Raw genomic sequence first — 19,895 nt, 5'->3', positions numbered from 1 at the left:
ATGCTTCCTTTAATTTGGATAAAGCAACATATTTTCAGAGGTTCTCAGAAGGGCCTCATCTCAACCAAATGAATTATTAGTATTTATGGGATTAATATCATTCCTACAGGAAAATTAAATATAAGTTGGATAGCCAGGAGGAAAACCTGAGAAAAATGGAGGAAATTAGAGAATTATAGGCACTGTCTCTGTCACAGAACCCTCCTCCTTTCCCTGATGTCCCAACTCTCTCTGCTCCCCTGCTTCTCTCTTTTTTTTTTTTTTTGTGTGTGTGTGTGGTACGCGGGCCTCTCACTGTTGTGGCCTCTCCCGTTGCGGAGCACAGGCTCCGGATGCGCAGGCTCAGCAGCCATGGCTCACGGGCCCAGCCGCTCCGCGGCATGTGGGATCCTCCCAGACCGGGGCACGAACCCGTGGCCCCTGCATTGGCAGGCGGACTCTCAACCACTGCGCCACCAGGGAAGCCCTTTCTTTTTTTGTTTTTATTATTTGGCTGCGTCAGGTCTTAGTTGCAGCACGCAGGATCTTTCGTTGCAGTTCATGGGATCTTCGTTGTGGTGCGTGGGCTTCTCTAGTTGCAGCCTGCGGGCTTTTCTCTAGTTGTGGCGCACAGGCTCCAGAGAACGTGGGCTCAGTAGTTGCAGCGCATGGGATCTTAGTGGCATGTGGGATCTTAGTTCTCCAATCAGGGGTTTAACCTGTGTCCCCTGCACTGGCAGGTGGATTCTTAACCACCGGACCACCAGGGAAGTCCCTCCCCTGCTTCTCTTTATCTTTCCCTAACTCAAATCAGTTTCTGGAGAGGAGGAGGCAGTGATCTTTTGGATGTGTGACTCCCTTCATTAGTGATTTCCTTGCACAGAGGGACTAAGGAATAAGTTTGTTAACTGCTAATGAATTACCTGCCCTGTTTGAGGACACAGGTTTGTGTACCTCATGCCCTAGCCTGAGTCCACTTCATGTTTTCATGCCCAGGTTCACCTACAAGATTCCCATATCATCCCCACACCAGGTAGGTAGGAAGGAAAGCAGAAATGATAAAGCAACATGATCATGGAATAATTGAGAATGTGGACAAAAGATTCTGTCCCCATATGAAGGCAACAGGATGGAGAGTAATTCCACTAGGCACTTGAAACAAAGCAAACAAAAAAAGATGTTAAGCTGATAAAAGTCAACATGGGAAGATTAGCCAAAAGACCATATAATTTACATTTTTCTTGTTTCAGTATGAGAACAACAAGCTCTTCCTATTCGGATCACCAGCAATGCCGATGACAGCATTGAGGAGCTGCCCAGGCCTCCAAGGTAATTCGCTTGCCTTTCCAACGAGCTGATGTGACTCATTTAAAGGCTTTTTTTCACTGTATCCTAGAAATACTTTGCAGTGTGTTTTCAGTTCACAGCCCCACACGTGGGGATGTGCACTGGCTGCTGTGTGGAATTTTACAACTAGCTGGCTTGGTGAGTTTGGTGGAACGAGCATGTCAGAGTCCAGAAAACTACCGCATCAAGGTGTATGGTGACCAAAGGAAGCCACTGCCCCCCCCCGCCACAAGTGTGGAAGAACCAAGGGCATTAAAGACTTGCAAGAAGGGTTGCTAATAGCCATGCTTGAAGCCTTTCTGCTAAAGGTGAGCTGAGAGAAGTTTCAGAGGTGTAACCAGAAAACCAGTGAGTCCCCCCAACTGATTTCAGTTGGCTATTTGCTCAGGCGGTCTCAAAATTTATTGGCTCAGGGCCAAAGGCAGATCAAAATCACTCTCTGGCCCTAAGCACACTTGTCTGGGCTCTCTTGATGACTATCCACATTCAAGTTAGGCAGAAGGAGGTAGGATGACAAGGACAGATTGTTACTCAGATCTTAGCAGCAGCTATGTTGTTTTCTGACAATCGAAAGAAAGACAAAGAAGGAAAGAAGAAATTAAAAATTGTTGTGTTAGCTGCTTAGTTAAAACTATTTAGTAGAGGAATAACCCCTACTCTGGACAACTTGTGAAGGGAGTAAAGAAGGGAGACTGTATGTCATTCTTACAAGAAGCCGGGACATTGGAAAAGGAACTGTAAAGAGAAACTCCAAATGCAGAAGTTGCAGGAAGCAGGGAATCAGGAAAGCCCAGGAAGACTAGGGAATAACTGGCAAAATGGCTAAAAATGGACAGATATTGGAATCTTGGGGGTGGGAATTGGTGATACTGGTGCTACTTATTCTGAAATTTCCTCGGGGATTTTTCGCTTTTTATTTGTTGATAGATCAATACAGGTTTCTGGTATTTTGGGTCAGCCCTCTTCTTGTCCCTTTTCATCCATGGTTCCCATACAGATAGGGCCTATGACTAAGGAAAATCCTTTCTGACTTTCTCTTTTTTTGTTGGTTTTTCTTCTTCTTTTTTTCTTCTTTTTCTTTTCTTTTTTCTTAGTTTCTCTTGATCCTCCTGTAAACCCACTGGAGAGAGACATGCCTGGAAATGAAAGGTTACCACATTCTATACACTGGACAGAATGTCTGTGGAGTACCCTAGGGGGAGAAAAGCACCTGATTGGGTTCATTGTGCCTTCTGAATGAAATGGGGAACGGCAGAAAGTGGCAGTGTCATACCATGCTGGAAAAGCACCCCAAGCTAAAACAAATCTATGCATCACTTTGGGCCCTAGGGAATAATGATACTGGTTTAATTTGAGATATAGAACCAATAAAAATAGCTCACCAAAGGGATGTCATGGCTACGCATAAAACAATATCCTTTGTTGAGATCTCACTGGTAAGGAATAAAACTGGTTATAAAAGAATTAAAGAAAAAGGGAGATAATAAAAAAGATAATACTTGCCCTGCAATACTCCCATACTTACAGTAAAGAAGGAAGGTGTATTTTATGAAGATCTTTGACCACTACATCATTTTGTACAAGATCTTAGTGAAGTAAGTAAATCTGTTGTTCCAATAACCCCTATAGTCCCTAAGCCTCCAACTATTCTCACTTGTGACTTCAGTACCAATATCTGTAGTGTTTTTTTCTCTGTAGTTGATCTGCATCCTGATTTTTTTTTTCTCCCTCTCTGTTCCTCTAGCACACAAATCTATATTCTTGTTTGTGTTTGCTTACAAAAGAGTACAGTATTTATGGCAAAGGATTCCTCAGAGCTCTGGGGACTCTCCTACTGTTTTCTCTAGTCATTTACAGCAAAATGTAGAGAAATTTGTGCCACTAGTAGAGGGACAATCATGCAATATGTAGATGATTTGCTGGTAGATTCAGAAACTAAAGAGCAATACAAAGCTGAAACTTTTGTTACAATTCCTCTCTTCACAGGGCCATAAGGCCGCCCTAGGCAAAGTGCAGTATTACCAAACTGAGGGAGAATACAACATCTGTTGTCAGCTGAAAGTGGCAAAGTGTTAAAATCGAGGAGCCAGCCAATTTTGCAATTGTAGACAGTGGATTCTAGGTTTTTACAGGGCAGTCATAACTTCTGGCACAGCAGTTGCACGTTGTTCTGTAGATCCTCAGGTTTTTGTCCCTAGAGTCTGAAGAGGCTTTTGAATAATTGAAATTGGCTACAGCCTCTCTCTCCCCACAGCTTTGGAGTCTAAATTTTGAAAAACCTGGCATGATTTATTTGACATTTCTGTTTAAACTGCAGATTTGATAATGTTTACTGCTGGGTCATGTACTTGAGATAAAAGTGGCTGACTTGGGGTTCCCTGGTGGCGCAGTGGTTGAGAGTCCCCCGCCGATGCAGGGGACATGGGTTCGTGCCCCGGTCCGGGAGGATCCCACATGCCGCGGAGCGGCTCGGCCCGTGAGCCATGGCCGCTGAGCCTGTGCGTCCGGAGCCTGTGCTCTGCAATGGGAGAGGCCACAACAGTGAGAGGCCCGCGTACCGCAAAAAAAAAAAAAAAAAAAAAAAAGTGGCTGACTTAAGGCTTCCTGTGGGGTGGTGAAATGAAATCTTGGAAGCCCATGTTTTGTCCAGAGTTAGGTCTGCACAAGCAGACGAGATAACAGTTCCTAGAGCTACAATTCTTGGTCCTAGACTTAAAATGGATACATATGCTACTAATCAATATTTGGTTCTGCCATGCCACAGGGTAAATTTGGAAAAATAGGGGATTTTTTACTTCGATAAGAACTAAATTTTCTCATGGAAAAGTTATAGCTGATTTGTTAAAGGCTTTACAACTGCCCGCTCAGGTATCAGTAATTCATGGTAGAACTCACACAGGGCAGAAGGATGAAGTTTCTAAAGGTAATAATTTTGCTGATAGAGCTGTAAAATTTGCTCTTCAAACATGGCAGACTCATTCATTTTTGCTTTTGTTGCTTGTGCTTTGCTGTCATATCCAGGAAATCACTGCGTAGATCAATGTCAAGGAGCCCTGTTTTCTTCCAGGAGTTTTACAGTTTCAGGTTTTAAATTTAAGTTTTTACTCCCTTTTGAGTTCATTTTTGTGAGTGGTATAAAATAGGGGTCCACCCTCATTCCTCTGCATGTAGTTATCCAGTTTTCCCAACACCTTTTTTTGCAGAGACATTCCTTTCCCCCATTGGGTATTCTTGGCACCCTTGTCAAATGTTAGTTAATCATATATGTGGGGGTTTATTTCAGGGCTCTTGATTCTGTTCCATTGGTCTATGTGTCTATTCTTATGCCAATACCATACTGTTTTGATGACTATAGCTTTGTATTATAGTTAGAAATTCAGAAGTGTAATGCCTCTGGCTTTGTTCTTCTTTCTTAAGATTGCTTTGGCTATTCTTGTTCTTTTCTAATAAAATAGAACTACCATATCATACAGCAATCCCACTTCTGGATATATATCTAAAGGAAATGAAAACAGGATATTGAAAAGATGTCTGCACTCCTGTGTTTATTGCAGCATTATTCACAATAGCCAAGATATAGAAACAACCTAAGTGTCCATCACGGATGAATAGATAAAGAAGATGTAGTACATATATACAATGGAATATTATTCAGCCATGAGAATGAAGGAAATTCTATCATTTGCAACAACTTGGATGGACGTTGGGGACACTGTGTTAAGTAAAATAAGTCAGAGAAAGGCAAATACTGTATTATATCACTTATATGTGGAATCTAAAAAGGATAAACTCAGATTCATACTCCCCATGTGAAGCCAGCACCACAGAAGGACTAGGAGTGTAATTCCCTAGAGGATTTGAAACTTAAGTTTTCTAGAGTAACTGAAGTTGATACTTAATTCAACTGAAAGGAGGCATTCTAGCAAACTTACTATTCTCACAGACCACCTTGCTGTCCTGTTCACAGTAGTGGCTATCAAATACTTTAAGAATCATGTTTTACTAGGAAAAAAAACAGGTTTCTTGTTAAAATATGGAAATATACTGCTTGGACTGTTTCATGCTGGAACAACAACAATCCCACAAAGCTCTCAGAGACACTCACTCCAAGATATTGTATAATCACTTGTTCAAAATTACAGAACTATTCATATTTAAGGCAACAATTAGGTATTGGGACTATGACTATCCCAAAAGAGACAGAAAGATGGTATAAAAAAGCAAAGCATCTAACTAATAGACAAACAAATCTGTTATTTACAGATAGAGACTTCAGAGGACAGGTCTAGTGTCACTCCATTAACCTTGGGATGCAGGTCCTCTCCAGTCCCAATATATAGAGATAAACAAGGTCATTATTTGTGGAGGTTTAATTGACTGCTATAATAATAGAATTACTGATTTGGACCGATGCCAAAAAAGAGCTTGGATTTGTCCTCAAGGCTTAAAACAATTAGAGTCATGTACATTAAACACAGCAAGTTCAAACTCTACCCTTCAATAGGTGCCTTGTAATAAGATATTGATACTAGATAATGGCCAACTGTCTTTGTGTTTCACATCTGGGAAAAATTATTTGGTGAGATGGAGCACTTATTGAAAGAACTTTAAGTCATTATGTAAATGTTATGTTACTTATGTAATTAAGGGAAACTCAGGAGAAATTTATTGGCCCATGTAAGAAAAACTCCTAGTTAAAATTTTAGATGATCAGACTCTAGAGTTATGCTCTCCCTTAGGCTTGGATTGGGTACTATAATATTTTATAAGGGACTACTAAATAATACTCAAATAGTTACTCATTTGGAAGTTTGAGCAATAAAGCATCACAACAGTTTGTAAAATTAATGTACGATGAAGAACTTTTGCACATTGCTAATCAAGAATTTGCTTTAACCATTCACCATTGGTCTGATATATTTAAAGGTTTTCTCCCCAAGGCAAATAATGTACTGAATTTTTCAACCCATCCTACTTTATTTCTGTACTTGCATTGCTTTGTAATTTACCACAGACTTGTTGGTTATTTAGATGGCTGTAATTTGCCCAGAGAAAGGTAGAAATGGCAGTGGAAATAAATTTTAAAACAGTAGTGTTAACTATTTTGCAGCAACAAAGGGAGGGTACTGTAAAGATAAATACAAATTAAAAATTTAAAAATTTAAATTCTTTTGGTGTCCAAAAAAAGGAATGTGACTTCCTTTATTTTTAGAGCATTTACTTTAGAAAACTTGTAAATATAAAACCTTTCTCTTTTAAATATTCTTGCCAATTTTATAACCCAGGAATGTTTTCCTTTGGATAAAGTCTAACACAGAGGGCCACCCCAATTACCATGTGCATTTAGGAAGAATTGTGTCTGACAAATGGTGATACCAAGTCCTCTTACTTGAGGACTAGCTATCTTTTATCTTGAGAACATGGATGTAACGGGTTGTATCTGCTTGGCTGTATAAAAAGGTGAGATTTCTTGTTAACTTTGCTATCTCTTTAGTTGCTTGCCTGTGATGCACATCATATCACAGTTTAATGCTTATTTAATGATAAAATTATTTTCTTTCCTGTATAACATTCAATTTTACCTGAGCCCTGTGATTCTGGAAAACAGCATAGGTTACGAGATTCCCCCCCACTTTGTGTTCCAGGAAATAGCTTACCTCAAAGAACCATTCTTCCCCATATAATTTAAATAAGACTCATGGATTTTCCTTTGTTTACCTATGACAAGGCCAGATACAGATCCTCAAAAATACCACTTTTTGTCTCATAAATGATCAGTTGAAACAAAATGCTTGTTAGCCAAACTTTGGTTAAGCTTCTTTTCTTCCTCCAGGCCCCTGAATTTTGGCCTCCTCTCACCAGGGCTAGCATACAACCCCTCTTGAGAATCAGCTGTCCTCAGGGTAAAACATTCTCTGATTTAGTATCCAATCACACTACCCCTTCATCCCCTTTCCCCACACCCAGTTCTTTCTAGCATTGTTTACTCCTGTCTACAAAAGAGAGTCCCTTTTTGCCTAATGCTTGAGATCCTTGCAGATCTTATGGTCACAGCTTTTCTCTATTGCAATAGGTGCCCTTGCCCTGTTTCAGAAGTCCCTTTCTACCCTGTAATAATCCTTTTTCAAGAAAGATCTCTCCTTAATAGTCTAGATTTGTTTTATATTTTACACATAGCTTGTAGAGAGGCATTTTTGAGTCAGCAGGATGGTTTGTTTCTAATTATTTCCAAAACACATATAATATAATGTCATCATAGGGGTGACATCTCATCACCTTTGTCATAATATATTGGTTAGAAGCAAGTCACAGGCCCTACCCACAATGAATACACAAAGGCATGACCACCAGGAGGTGGGGATCACGGGGGCCCCCTGAGGTTCTGTCTGCCACAGTTTACCCTCCAGGCCTCAATATTTCAAGTCCCCACCTTACACAGAATTCATTCACCCTCACCCAAGATCCCCAGAAGTCTTGCCTCATTACAAAATCAACTTAAAATCCAAGTCTCATCATCTAAATCAGGTCCAACTGCAGATGATGAGGCTCTTGGGGGGAAGTTCATTAAGCAAACCAGCTGGGCACAATAAATCTCTATTTATGGACATATAAGATAAAGAGACAAGTCATCTGTCCTGACAAATCCAATGTACAATGGAGAGATAGCAGTAGGGTAACATCTATAGACATTCCTGTTTAGAAACAAGAAAATGGGAAGTATAAGAGTCACTGGACAGTATCAGTTCTGAAATACCAATGGACAAATGTTTCAGTTCCTTGATTAGATTTCAAAGCCTGGGAAAAATTCCTCTGGTTATCAGCTCCATCTTGTGAGTCATCCTTCCTTTTTTATGGAAGATAGCATGTGTTTGTAGTTGAGAATGTAAAACAGTTACTTTGCAGGCTGTGATCAAATGCACTGGGACTAGTACTTGAAACACCTACCGTGCCTCCCCCAGTGGAAAGTTTCTTTCTAATTTATCCAGGATTAAAGAGTAACTGCTAAGAGCCATTTTACATTTTAGGCTTTAGTCTCTCAACTTTGAGACATACTATCTGAGGGTCTCTCCCTTACCTCACCCACCATATAGCTAAGCTTAAAACTTCCTTTCCACTGAAAAACTGCAGTTTCCCAAATGTCCAAATGGATTTGCCTCAGGGCTTTTACACCTAACAGCTCTCACCTGGGCTCCCACCCCTTCACTCCTTTTTAATTGGGCTAACATGATATAACTTCTAACTGCTCCTAGACACAAAAGCCCTAACATCCCCAAGAATATCAAGGTGTTTTCCAAAGAGCACATGTTCAGTTAATGTTTAGAGAATAAATGAGTCAATGAACGTGCTAATTTAAGTTTTAATTTCTCCTACATTCTTGGATTAGTTAAGTAAATTCATGTATGCATCTTTTAATTTTAGAAAATGATGGACTGAATGTATTAGGAAAGCCATCAGTCAACCATCTTCACATTACCTATTTCTTAAACCCAACAGTTTTACTACTGAGTTCTTTCATATTTCCAAAGAAACACCTACTCAATGCCATGATATCCTATTCTATATCATAAAATAAGATGGAAGATTTACCAATTTGTTTTCCAAATTACATAGCTCCCACTCTTAAACCTGATACGTAGCAATAACTATATAACCAAAGATTTGATTAATAAACTTATATTCTGAAGCTATTTAAATCTTCTATTAAAAGACACATTTAGAAATTAATTAGAAAGAATGAACGAAATTAAGAAAGAGTGAAAAAATTATTTAAAAAAAGAAGGAAAGAAGGAAGGGAAATCTCCAAATTACCACATAAAACAGAAAGACAAAACGATATGCTGTGTTTCCTCCAGCCCAGTACCAGTTCTCCACTAGTTGGAACATTGTCTGCTCTCTTCAACCACAAGTTAAAGAAAGCAGTTCAGACTCATTGTGGGTAGGAGAAGAAACTGGACATGACCCTGGAACATGTGCTGTCCATGGCAGTAGTGCTAACCCTTGCTACAACTTGCTCAGGCTCTCTCTTCCTCATTTCTAAAAGCTTCCTCATATTGGTGTGGGAAGGAACTGTGTATTGTATAAGTGACCTTGCTCAAACCTGCAGGACGTTCATCTTGCTGGTTTCAGCATGGGCTCTTGGACCTCACAGGAATTCATAGCATGGAGGATCTCTGTTGGCTACCTGTTGGCACTTCAGTTACTTTTCCTGCACAAATCTTTAGTGATAAGCTTCCTGGGCTCTCATAGATGAAGTGTTTCCTCCCAGTCTACACCCCCATTATATTCAAGAATTCCTAGATCTCCTTCTTAGTACGGCAGTTGCCTTTCATGAAGATGTGGCAAGAAGAGTCATCAGGAGACTGGTCTTGGACAATCCCTGCCAGCATTCAAACTGCCATCATTAGTGACATGCAGTTTTCTGACAAGGCCATAGAAGTGCTTGGTAGATTCCATTTCCACCAAGTTAAGGCAGAAGACCAGCTCCATGTGTTCAGAGGCTTTCCAGAAGATCACAAGGAAGTGGTCCCTGACCTTTGTTGACCTTTGTCAGCATGTTTGCCTTTGTAATGGGCAGTCATTTTACAACTGATCAAAAGGAACTGCACCAACAAAGTCACCTTCTTGGTTAGAAAGTCTCTGCATGGGTGCTCACACAGAAACAGCTACCAATTGTGTGTGTGTGTGAGTATGAGTGTATATGTGTGTACGTGTATATATGCATAAATATACGCAATCTCAAAAGTTTCTTGAAAAATACTAGCCTATGTGTGATTTACTGTGATATTCATTATTCTATTTCTAGCCCATACACTGTGTTCTGTTAAAAATAATAATAAAGGCCAATGCTCACCTCTAAAGAGGTTTCAGATGTGCAGCCATAAAAGGAGAAATTGACAGAAACACAGTAATAGTGGGGAACTTTAACACCCCACTTATGTCAATGGACAGATCATCCAGACAGAAAATCAATAAGGAAACACAGGCCTTAAATGACACATTAGGCCAGATGGACTTAATTGATATTTATAGAACATTCCATCCAAAAGTAGCAGAATACATATTCTTCTAAAGTGCACATGGAACATTCTCCAGGATAGATCACTTGCTGGGCCATAAAGCAAGCCTCAGTAAATTTAAGAAAATTGAAATCATATGAAGCATCTTTTCTGACCAGAATGCTATGAGATTAGAAATCAACTACAAGGAAAAAAAACTGTAAAAATCACAAACATGTGGAGGCTAAATAATACGTTACTAAACAGTCAATGGATCACTGAAGAAATCAAAGAGGAAAGTGAAAATGAAAACATGACAATCAAAAACCTATGGGGGGCTTCCCTGGTGGCGCAGTGGTTGAGAGTCCGCCTGCCGATGCAGGGAACACGGGTTTGTGCCCCAGTCCGGGACGATCCCACATACCACGGAGCGGCTGGGCCCATGAGCCATGGCTGCTGAGCCTGCGTGTCCAGAGCCTGTGCTCCGCAACGGGAGAGGCCACAACAGTGAGAGGACCGCATAACGCGAAAAAAAGAAAAAAAAAAAAAAACCTATGGGATGCAGCAGAAGCCATTCTAAGAGGGAAGTTTATAGCAATACAGTCTTACCTCAGGGAACAAGAAAAATCTCAAATAAACAACCTGACCTTACACCTAAAGCAACTAGAGAAAGAAAAACAAACAAAACCCAAAATTAGTAGAAGGAAAGAATCATAAAGATCAGAGCAGAAATAAATGATATAGAGATGAAGAAAACAATAGAAAAGACTAATGAAACTAAAAGCTGGTTCTTTGAAAAGACAAACAAAATTGATAAACCTTTAGCCAGACTCATCAAGAAAAAAAAGGGAGAGGGATGAAATCAATAAAATTAGAAGTGAAAAAGGAGAAGTTATAATGGACACCACAGAAATACAAAGGATTGTAAGAGACTACTACAAGCACTATATGCCAATAAAATGGACAACCTAGAAGAAATGGACAAATTCTTAGAAAGGTACAATCTCCCAAGACTGAACCAGGAAGGAATAGAAAATATGAACAGACCAATCACAAGTACTGAAATGTAACTGTGATTTAAAAATTTCCAACAAACAATAGTCCAGGACCAGATGGCTTCACAGGTGAATTCTATCAAACATTTAGGGAAGAGTTAACACCTATCCTTCTGAAACTATTCCAAAAAATTGCAGAGGAAGGAACACTCCCAAACTCATTCTATGAGGCCACTGTCACCCAGATACCAAAACTAGACAAAGATACCACAAAAAAATAGAACAGTCATATGGATACATGGGAATACTGTAACATAATTACAATTAGCTTTTTAAGTTTTCTAGTTTTTGATAGGTGAAAAATAACACATTTTTTCATGTTTAATGTGTTCCTGTGTTTATTATTCATTTGTGTTTATGTTTCCTGTTTATTGTTCATGATGTTTGCCAATATTTAGTGTGGTCAGATTTGAATGAAATTTTTATGTATAAAAAATTAAAATTTGTTTTGAACATTTAAAATAAATAAATCACAATGTCACCGTTGTTAAATCAAGAAATAGGTATAACTATTTTACACAGTTATTGAGAAGAAATAGAACTGAAAAGAATTTTTAAAAAAAAACAAAACTCAGGAACCATGAGCTGGGGATGTCATCTAGATTATCTTTTCCAGACATGTCCACACTCAGCCCTTTATCTGCAGAATCATTGAGGTAATTAGCCTCAGGACATCTCCCCTCAATTTCTCCCTCTCTGCAGTTTTAGGTCCCCTTCCACTACTCACTGGTTTTCCTGGCCTGTCTCAACTGTCATCACTTCCCAAGCCTGCCCACTCATACTGCCCCAAACTCAGTGGAGGAGGCACTGTACACAGGGTAAATATATCAGATTCCAGCAGCCATCAACACAGCTCCCAGCCAGGAACACTGGCAGGGATGCAGTGAACCACCAGAATAGCCAAGAGATGTAGCTCTCCCAGCATCTAGCATCACTGGGTGACACAGAAAAGCTACCTATACTCTGCCTGATGGTAGGCACAGAGGATTCTAAGGTAGGTGAGGTGTTTGGCATGCCTCTAGTCCTTTCATCCAGTAGATATGCCCACCCAGACCTCTCAACTTCTAGCTGCTGGTGGTAATTGAGAGTTTTCCCAAGCTTATTATCAGAAGTTATCTTGGACCCTCTACCCAGATTCTCCACCTTCTCTCCTTATAGTCCTTTCTCTACCTTATGCTGGACTCTAAATCCAGAATGCTGACTGCCAGCCTACCATGGGCTCTCTAGATGAGGTTTTTCATGTGGTCTCTCTCATGAACTCTGGCAATTGCTGTGATCTCAGATCTTCACTAGCTAAGGGTGTCCTGCCTGGTTCTCTTGCCCAACAGCCGATCATACTCATCAAGTCCTTGCTTTTCAAAGTAAAGGAGGGATGTCTTGATATTTCAGAATGTAAAGTATGCCTAGAAGAATCCTGGTACTCAAGACATTAATGCAGAAATCCAGCTCCATATGGGTATAAGTTTAATTTTATTCTCAACCTGTTTGAAAATAAGGAAATAAAATAACAAGACAGTATCTTTCATCTGAAAGTTTGGCCAAAATTTAAAAGACTGATGAAATAAAATGCCTGTGAGAATGTAAGGCATTCACACACGTGAATCTGAAAGGCTGTAAATTGGTATGGCATCTTTGGAACAGAAGTTCAGCAATATTTGTAAAAAATTTCAGTCTTAACACTCTGCCCACTTTAATCAAGTTTGCACTTTTCTATTTCTTTCCTGTGAGAAAGCATGCACATTTGTCTAAGATTTCATGTTCAAAGATGTTGATTTCAGTCCTATTACTCATAGCAACAAATGGGGAACAATTTTTATGTCCATTAGGAGGAGAATAATTAATTATCACGCAAACATAATAAGTAGGGTAATCCTTACGTGTCTTTTTCTTGGAGGGCAGTTTGGAATATGATGATTGGCGTTCTTATGATACATGATTAACATCTGTGTGTAATCAAGACTTGCAACACCCTGATTGCTCCTATCTTATTCTTCCTGAAGATCTTTCCTTCGAATGGCCAAAAGGTACGAAAAGATGCTCAACATCACTAATTATCAAGAAGATGCTCAACATCACTAATTATCAAGAAAATGAAAATCAAAACCACAGTGAGATATCATTTCACACCAGTTAGGAAGGTTATAATTTTAAAAAAGCATAATTAGGTGTTGGCTAGCATGTGAAGAAATCAAACCCTTGTACACTGTTGGTGGGAATGTAAAATGGTATAGCCACTATAGAAAATAGTATGGAAGTTTCTCAAAAAATTAAAAGTAGAACTACCATATAATCCAGCAATCTCATTTCTGGGTATGTATTCAAAAGAATGGAAATCAGGATCTCTAAGAGATGTCTGCATTCTCATGTTACTTGCAGCACTACTCACAACAGCCAAGATATGGAAACAACCCAAACGTCCATCAAAGATAAGCGAAGAAAGAAAATGTGATTCATACACAAACACACACACGGACACACACACACAATGGAATATTATTCAGCCTTAAAAGAGGAAATCCTGCCATTTGCAACAATATGATGGACTTGAAGGACATTATGTTAAGTGAAATAAGCCAGTCACAGAAGGACAAATGGTTCTGCTTAAGTGAGGTACCTAAAATCATCAAACTCATAGAAGGAGAGAATCAACTGAGTTACCAGGGGCTGGGGTGAGGGGGAAATGAGGAGTTGTTCAATTGTTATAAAGGTTCAGATATGCAAGATGAATTAGTTCTCAAGATCTGCTGTACAGCATGGTGCCTATAGTTAACAATACTGAAAAATTTTAAAAGAGCATAGATCTCATGTTAAGTGTTTTCACCATGAAAGAAAAAACCAAAGGGACACGAGGAAACTTTTGGAGGTGATGGATATGTCTGTTACGTTGACTGTGGTGATGATTTCACGGGTGTATACATATGTCCAAACTCATCAAACTGTATGTATTAAATATGTGCAATTTTTTATATCAAATATATCTCAATAAACATGTTTTTTTTTAAAGAAAAAGGATCTTAGTTGTTAAATGAGTGTGGTGGATCTATGTGTGCTGTCATGGAAATATTCTGCATTCATTTTTTTAAGTGACAGGGTCAAGAGGCAGAACAATATGTACATTGTTAATCATACATGTTAAGTTCAATATATTTTTATAGCACATCTACATATGAAAAAACCTCAGGTCAGCTTTAAAATGACACACATCAGTTTGTTAATTGTGGTTGCCTCTGAGGCGGGGGCTGGATTTTGAGGAAAGGGGGAGATTGTAATCTATCTGTAAGAATTTTTTGCAGCAAAAATATATGTACTATTACCTTTGTAATTACACTATTTAAATACATCTAACCACAAAAATAGTAGGTATGTGGGACTTCCCTCGTGGCACAGTGGTTAAGAATCTGCCTGCCAGTGCAGGGAACATGGGTTCGATCCCTGGTCCAGGAAGATCCCACATGCCGCGGAGCAACTAAGCTCGTGCGCCACAACCGCTGAGCCTGCGCTCTAGAGCCCGCAAACCACAGCTACTGAGCCCACGCACCGCAACTACTGAAGCCTGCCCGCCTAGAGCCCATGCTCCGTAATAAGAGAAGCCACTGCGATGAGAAGCCCGCTCACCGCAACGAAGAGTAGTCCCCGCTCACCACAACTAGAGAAAGCCCACAGGCAGCAACGAAGACCCAATGCAACCAAAAAAAAAAATTAAAAAAAAATAGTAGGTATGCATTAATCAGATAAAGTAACTGATGCAACAGATAAAACCTGCAGACCCACAATGGCTTAAAGCAACAGAAATTTATTTCTTATACACATAAAGTCCAATGTGGGTAGGCAGGGGTCTCCACTGTCAGATGACCCAGGGATCCAGTCTGCTCTCATTGGCGGTTCCACTTTTCAACAAGCGATCTCCATGTTTGCTGCTGAATGGAATAGAAAGCATGGAAGTGGCATACTGGCTTTCAAATTCCTTGGCCTGGAGGTGACAAACATTGTTCATATTTCAGTGTCTGCGTAGTCACATGAGCCTTCCTAAATACAAGCGGATTGGACTGAACGTGTAGGACACATTTGTTCAAAGACAGGGTATCTGTCAGTAAACCCCTGACATTTTTCCCCTCCTAGAACGACTGTGAGTTCTGAGGAATTCAGCCTCAGTAGATGTTTGTTAGACAGTGAATTCCATGGTCTTTTCTCATCTTCAACTTATGAGGGAGGCTTTTGTAAACTCACTTATTGGTGTATGTGTTCAGTGGCCAGTCTCAAATAACACATTCCTTCAAAATCCTACTGACAATATCTGGGTCATTTACAAAACCCCCCATCTAACTTCAGTTATATCCCAAGAACCAGTATCTTCTGTAAGAAGTAAGATTGTGATCACCACCTCATTTGGAATATACTCTGAAACTTGTGGGCTGGGGATGGGGCTGTGGTAACCAGGTATCTAGACTTCACTGTCAGTGGTTCCACTGGGAGGGATGGGACCTTCACTGTACCCGTGCAGAGAGTTGGAATGCTTTAATCAAGGGGAGGGCATATGACTCTGGACTGCCTGTATCACAGGAAACAGGGTGCAGCTCCAGAGGTCACAGTGAAGAGCTGGTCAGTGTATGAGGTTCCGATTTGGGCAGGAGGGCACACTGGGGAAGACCCAGAGGAAACATGCTGTAATTGAGGAAAGTGCTGGTACAGGACTGTGCCAGTATGTGAGCAGAGTCACCTGTCAAGGAACCCTGGGGCTAGTGACAGGGGGATCCTCAGCATATGAAACCCACAGACAATCCCCAAATTGTGCTTTATTCTCATATTCACCTTCCTTCATCAGGGTCGCTTTTTGTACTTTGACTAGAGTGTCTTGTTTTTTAATTGTATGTGATACATCTTGGAGTAGTGAGAATAATAGAGAATGAAAAGACAGAAGGTCTGCCTCAGTTTGGAGGAGTGGAAAAGTGTGGGCTCTAGAAAAATCTGGACCAGGGGTCTAGTCCCAGCTCTTTCACTTATCAGCCATGTGAACTCGAGAAAATTACAAGTTCTTCATCTGCAAAGTATGTCTAATAAGCCCTATCTTGTAGGACTGTTGGGATATATGTAATGGATATGAAGCACTTGACAGAGTAAGGTCTTTAATGAATGGCAGTTATCATATGATTTTTTTTTTTTTTTTTTTTTTTTTACTGCAGATGATACCACCCTCCCCTCTGGGAAGATTTATGTTATATTAATCCAGGAGATATCACAGAATATGCAGTTTCCACCAAGTGATCGCATAAAGCTGCTTAGCAGGTAAAACAAAATAAATTCCCCCATTTGAGGATGTTACTTAATTTGTATGTGGGGTTGTCCACCCCAGTTGGATGCAACTCAGAGGTCGTAGAATTTGTGTCAAGGACCAACAATGTCCCCCCCGGGTGCCTTTCCATCCAAATCACCTGTATTTTTATTCACTTCTTCACCACCTAATATGGAGCCCTCCCTTAGAGTTTGCAAAATTATACTCAAGATAACCTAATTAAAATGGCTTTTTTTTTCCTTTTTTTTTTTTTTTGCGGTATGCAGGCCTCTCACTGTTGTGGCCTCTTCCGTTGCGGAGCACAGGCTCCGGACACGCAGGCTCAGCGGCCATGGCTCACGGGCCCAGCCGCTCTGCGGCATGTGGGATCTTCCCGGACTGGGGCACAAACCCGTGTCCCCTGCATCGGCAGGCGGACTCTTAACCACTGCGCCACCAGGGAAGCCCTAAAATGCCTTTTTAATGCCTGAGATATGGTTCTCAGCATTCCACCTCAAGGGAGTATCACCTTTATTTCTCATAAATTCCTTGGAGATGCTGTGCATAAAACAACTAGATTGTGCTCTGTGTCCAGCTGCACTTGAAGAAGAGCACAGGACACCTTCCATTTCTGCCCAAGGAGGAGCTTTTCCTCTGGTTTATTGATGATACTAAAGTAACTCTTATGAACAGGTTTGCATTCCAGGGTTTTGTCCTCCTACTCTGAGAAACACCGTTTGTATACCTGGCCTCCGCTCACCAGTCCCACAGCCTCATCTAGTCTACCACCCAGCTTAAATTAACAGGATATCCCACTGAGAGACTTGTATTTTCCCCAACCCCCAAACTTCTGTTACCCAGGGAATTTGTACCTTATTGTTTTCACCCTCCCCCTCCCACGTCTCCCAACCCCATCCCTGTCCCATTACCTCCTTACTCCTTCTTACTTGTCCTTTAGGTCTTAGAGGGTATTTCACCATCTTCTCTATATAATTACTGCTCCTTGACTGTACAGTTCTAAAGGCAGGGTGTTTTGTATCCTAGTTTCACCATTTATAACACAATAATTTTCAAAGAGCAGATGCTCAATATTTGGAGAATGAATGAGCCAGTGAGTATGAGTTCTAGTTTATAAGTCTTTTATTTCTCCTACGTTCTTTAATAAGCAAAGCAAATCCAGTTATGTATTTTTTATTTTTACAGAATAACAGACTAAAATGGATAAGGTAAACCAAGAACTACACATTTTTTAAACTTTTTTTCTCCTGTATTTTTTTTAACATCTTTATTGGAAGTCTCCTGTATTTTTTGATCCCAGTAATTTTACTGATAAAATTTTTCACATTTCCAAAGAAATGCCTATTACCATGCCATGTTTTATTGTTCTAGTTCAATAAATGCGAAAGGTTTCCCAATTTGTCTTACAAAATAATAAAACTCTTAATCTTAACTCTATTAAGTTAAATCTAATAAATATGTAACTGAGGTCACTAATAAATTTAGATTCTGAAATTATTATACCTTCTATTAAAGAAACAACATTTAAAATATAACAAAAGGAAAGAAAGAGAGAAAGGAAGGGAGGGAGGGAAGGGGGAAAGAGAAGAAAAGAGAAGAAAAAGGAAAAGAAAAGGAAGAGAAAAAATTAAACTCTAAGTTTACCATATAGAATAGGAACACAAAGAGGATATTACACTGTGTTCCCTACAGACCCACCCTGGCCATCCACAACTTAGAATGTTACTGCTCTTTTTCCACAAGGAAAACAATCTTCTCAGACTTCATCATTTGAACTATAACCTAAATAAAAAAGAAAAAAAGGTAAAATTCCAAGTTAGCAATACACAACAGGAACTCAGGGATATACCCTTCTCCAGTCCCACCCTGGCGCTCCACTATTAGAACACCGACACACCTTTTCAACCAAAAAGTGAAGAACCAGCCTTGAACTTCACTTAGCCTGGGAGAAGTTGCTGGCCATGGCCCTGGAGCGTGCACTGGCCACGGCCCTGGAGCGTGCACTGGCCATGGCAGCAGCACGAGCCCTGGCTGCCATTCTTGCTTGGGCTCTCTCTTCCTCGTCTCTCAAAGCTTCTTCATACCAGAATGGGAAGGCACTGGGCACTGTATCATAAATCTTGGCTAAAAACTCCAGGACTTTCATCTTGCTGGTTTCAACGTGGGCTCGTGGACCCCATAGGAACTCATAGCGCGGAGGATCGCTGTTGGCCACCTGACGGTACTCCAGGTACTTTAGCTGCACCAAATCTTCAGTGATGACCTTCTTGGGATCCCCATAGATGAAGTGCTTCCTTTCAGCATGTACACCCATCATATTCAGCACTTCCCAGATCTCCTCTTCAGTGGCACAGTTGCCATTGATGAAGATCACACCCAGCACGATCATCAGGAGCCCGGTCTTGGGTGGGTTCTCTTCTTCATTCATCGTTCCATTGGAGGTGAGGTCTAGTTTGCTGACAAGGGCATAGCAGTGCCTGGTAGGATCCACTTCCTTCAGATCAAGACCAAAGGCCAGCTCCATGTGCTCAGAGGCTCTCTTGAGGATCTCATTGAAACGATACTTGTACTTTTTGATAACAAACTTCAGCATCTCTGACTTAGTAATTGGCTCTTTTTTTTGATACTTATGCAGCAGGTAATGCACCAACAAAGCCACCTTCATGTGTAGAGGATCTCTGCGTAAGTCCTCAATGCCCTTGGAGGATTTTGAGCTTTCCTTCTTTTGGCTGTTGGTACCTTCATCTGAATTGGTGCATGAAACAGCTGCATTAGCATTGGTGGTTCCCTGAGGTCCCTCAGGAGTGCTAGGTGTCCCAGCAGCAGGCATATTCTGAGGCCTGTCCTGAAAGGGAGGACAGACAGAGGAAGGGGACTCTCCTGCTGCTGCTGCTGCTGCTGCTGCTGCCGCCGCCACCCCAGTGGCCTGAGCATCCTCCAGACTCTGGGTCTCAGCATGGGCCTGGCGGCGTTTCTCACGGGCACGGAGCTTACTCTTCTGACCTCGAGGCATGATGACTGGTCAGGGACTGCAGGCAGCTGTTTAATCTGCGAAGGTTGATGAGAGGTCACCGAAGAAGACAGAGGAAGAGATGGTGTGTATAGCCTCAATGGGGAGATTCTTCTACCTTGTTTCCAAGAAAAGCTGCCTCTGCTTTTCCCCTTAAGGGTACTGTTTTAGGAACCCACGAGACAGGGGCTGGCAGGACTCTGTGGACCTCCTCTGTTCTG

The 19,895-nt window shown here is 40.8% G+C and overlaps 1 protein-coding gene across 1 annotated transcript in view; it reads right to left on the bottom strand.

The window, feature by feature from the left end:
- LOC309978093 (uncharacterized protein) overlaps positions 1 to 19,677 on the bottom strand; it is a gene marked incomplete at both ends in the record, with an annotated part of 30,983 nt that extends 11,306 nt beyond the window's left edge. The window contains 1 exon segment of the mRNA XM_082864433.1: positions 18,602 to 19,677. Coding sequence (XP_082720559.1) covers positions 18,602 to 19,677 — 1,076 coding nt within the window.
- Positions 19,678 to 19,895: the final 218 nt, after the last annotated feature.

This window comes from Leucopleurus acutus, assembly GCF_964270905.1.
Source record: "Leucopleurus acutus genome assembly, chromosome: X".
NCBI classification, from domain to species: Eukaryota; Metazoa; Chordata; class Mammalia; order Artiodactyla; family Delphinidae; genus Leucopleurus; species Leucopleurus acutus.
Note: the sequence above shows the minus strand (reverse complement) of the source record. Positions and strands in the feature narration are given on the sequence as shown.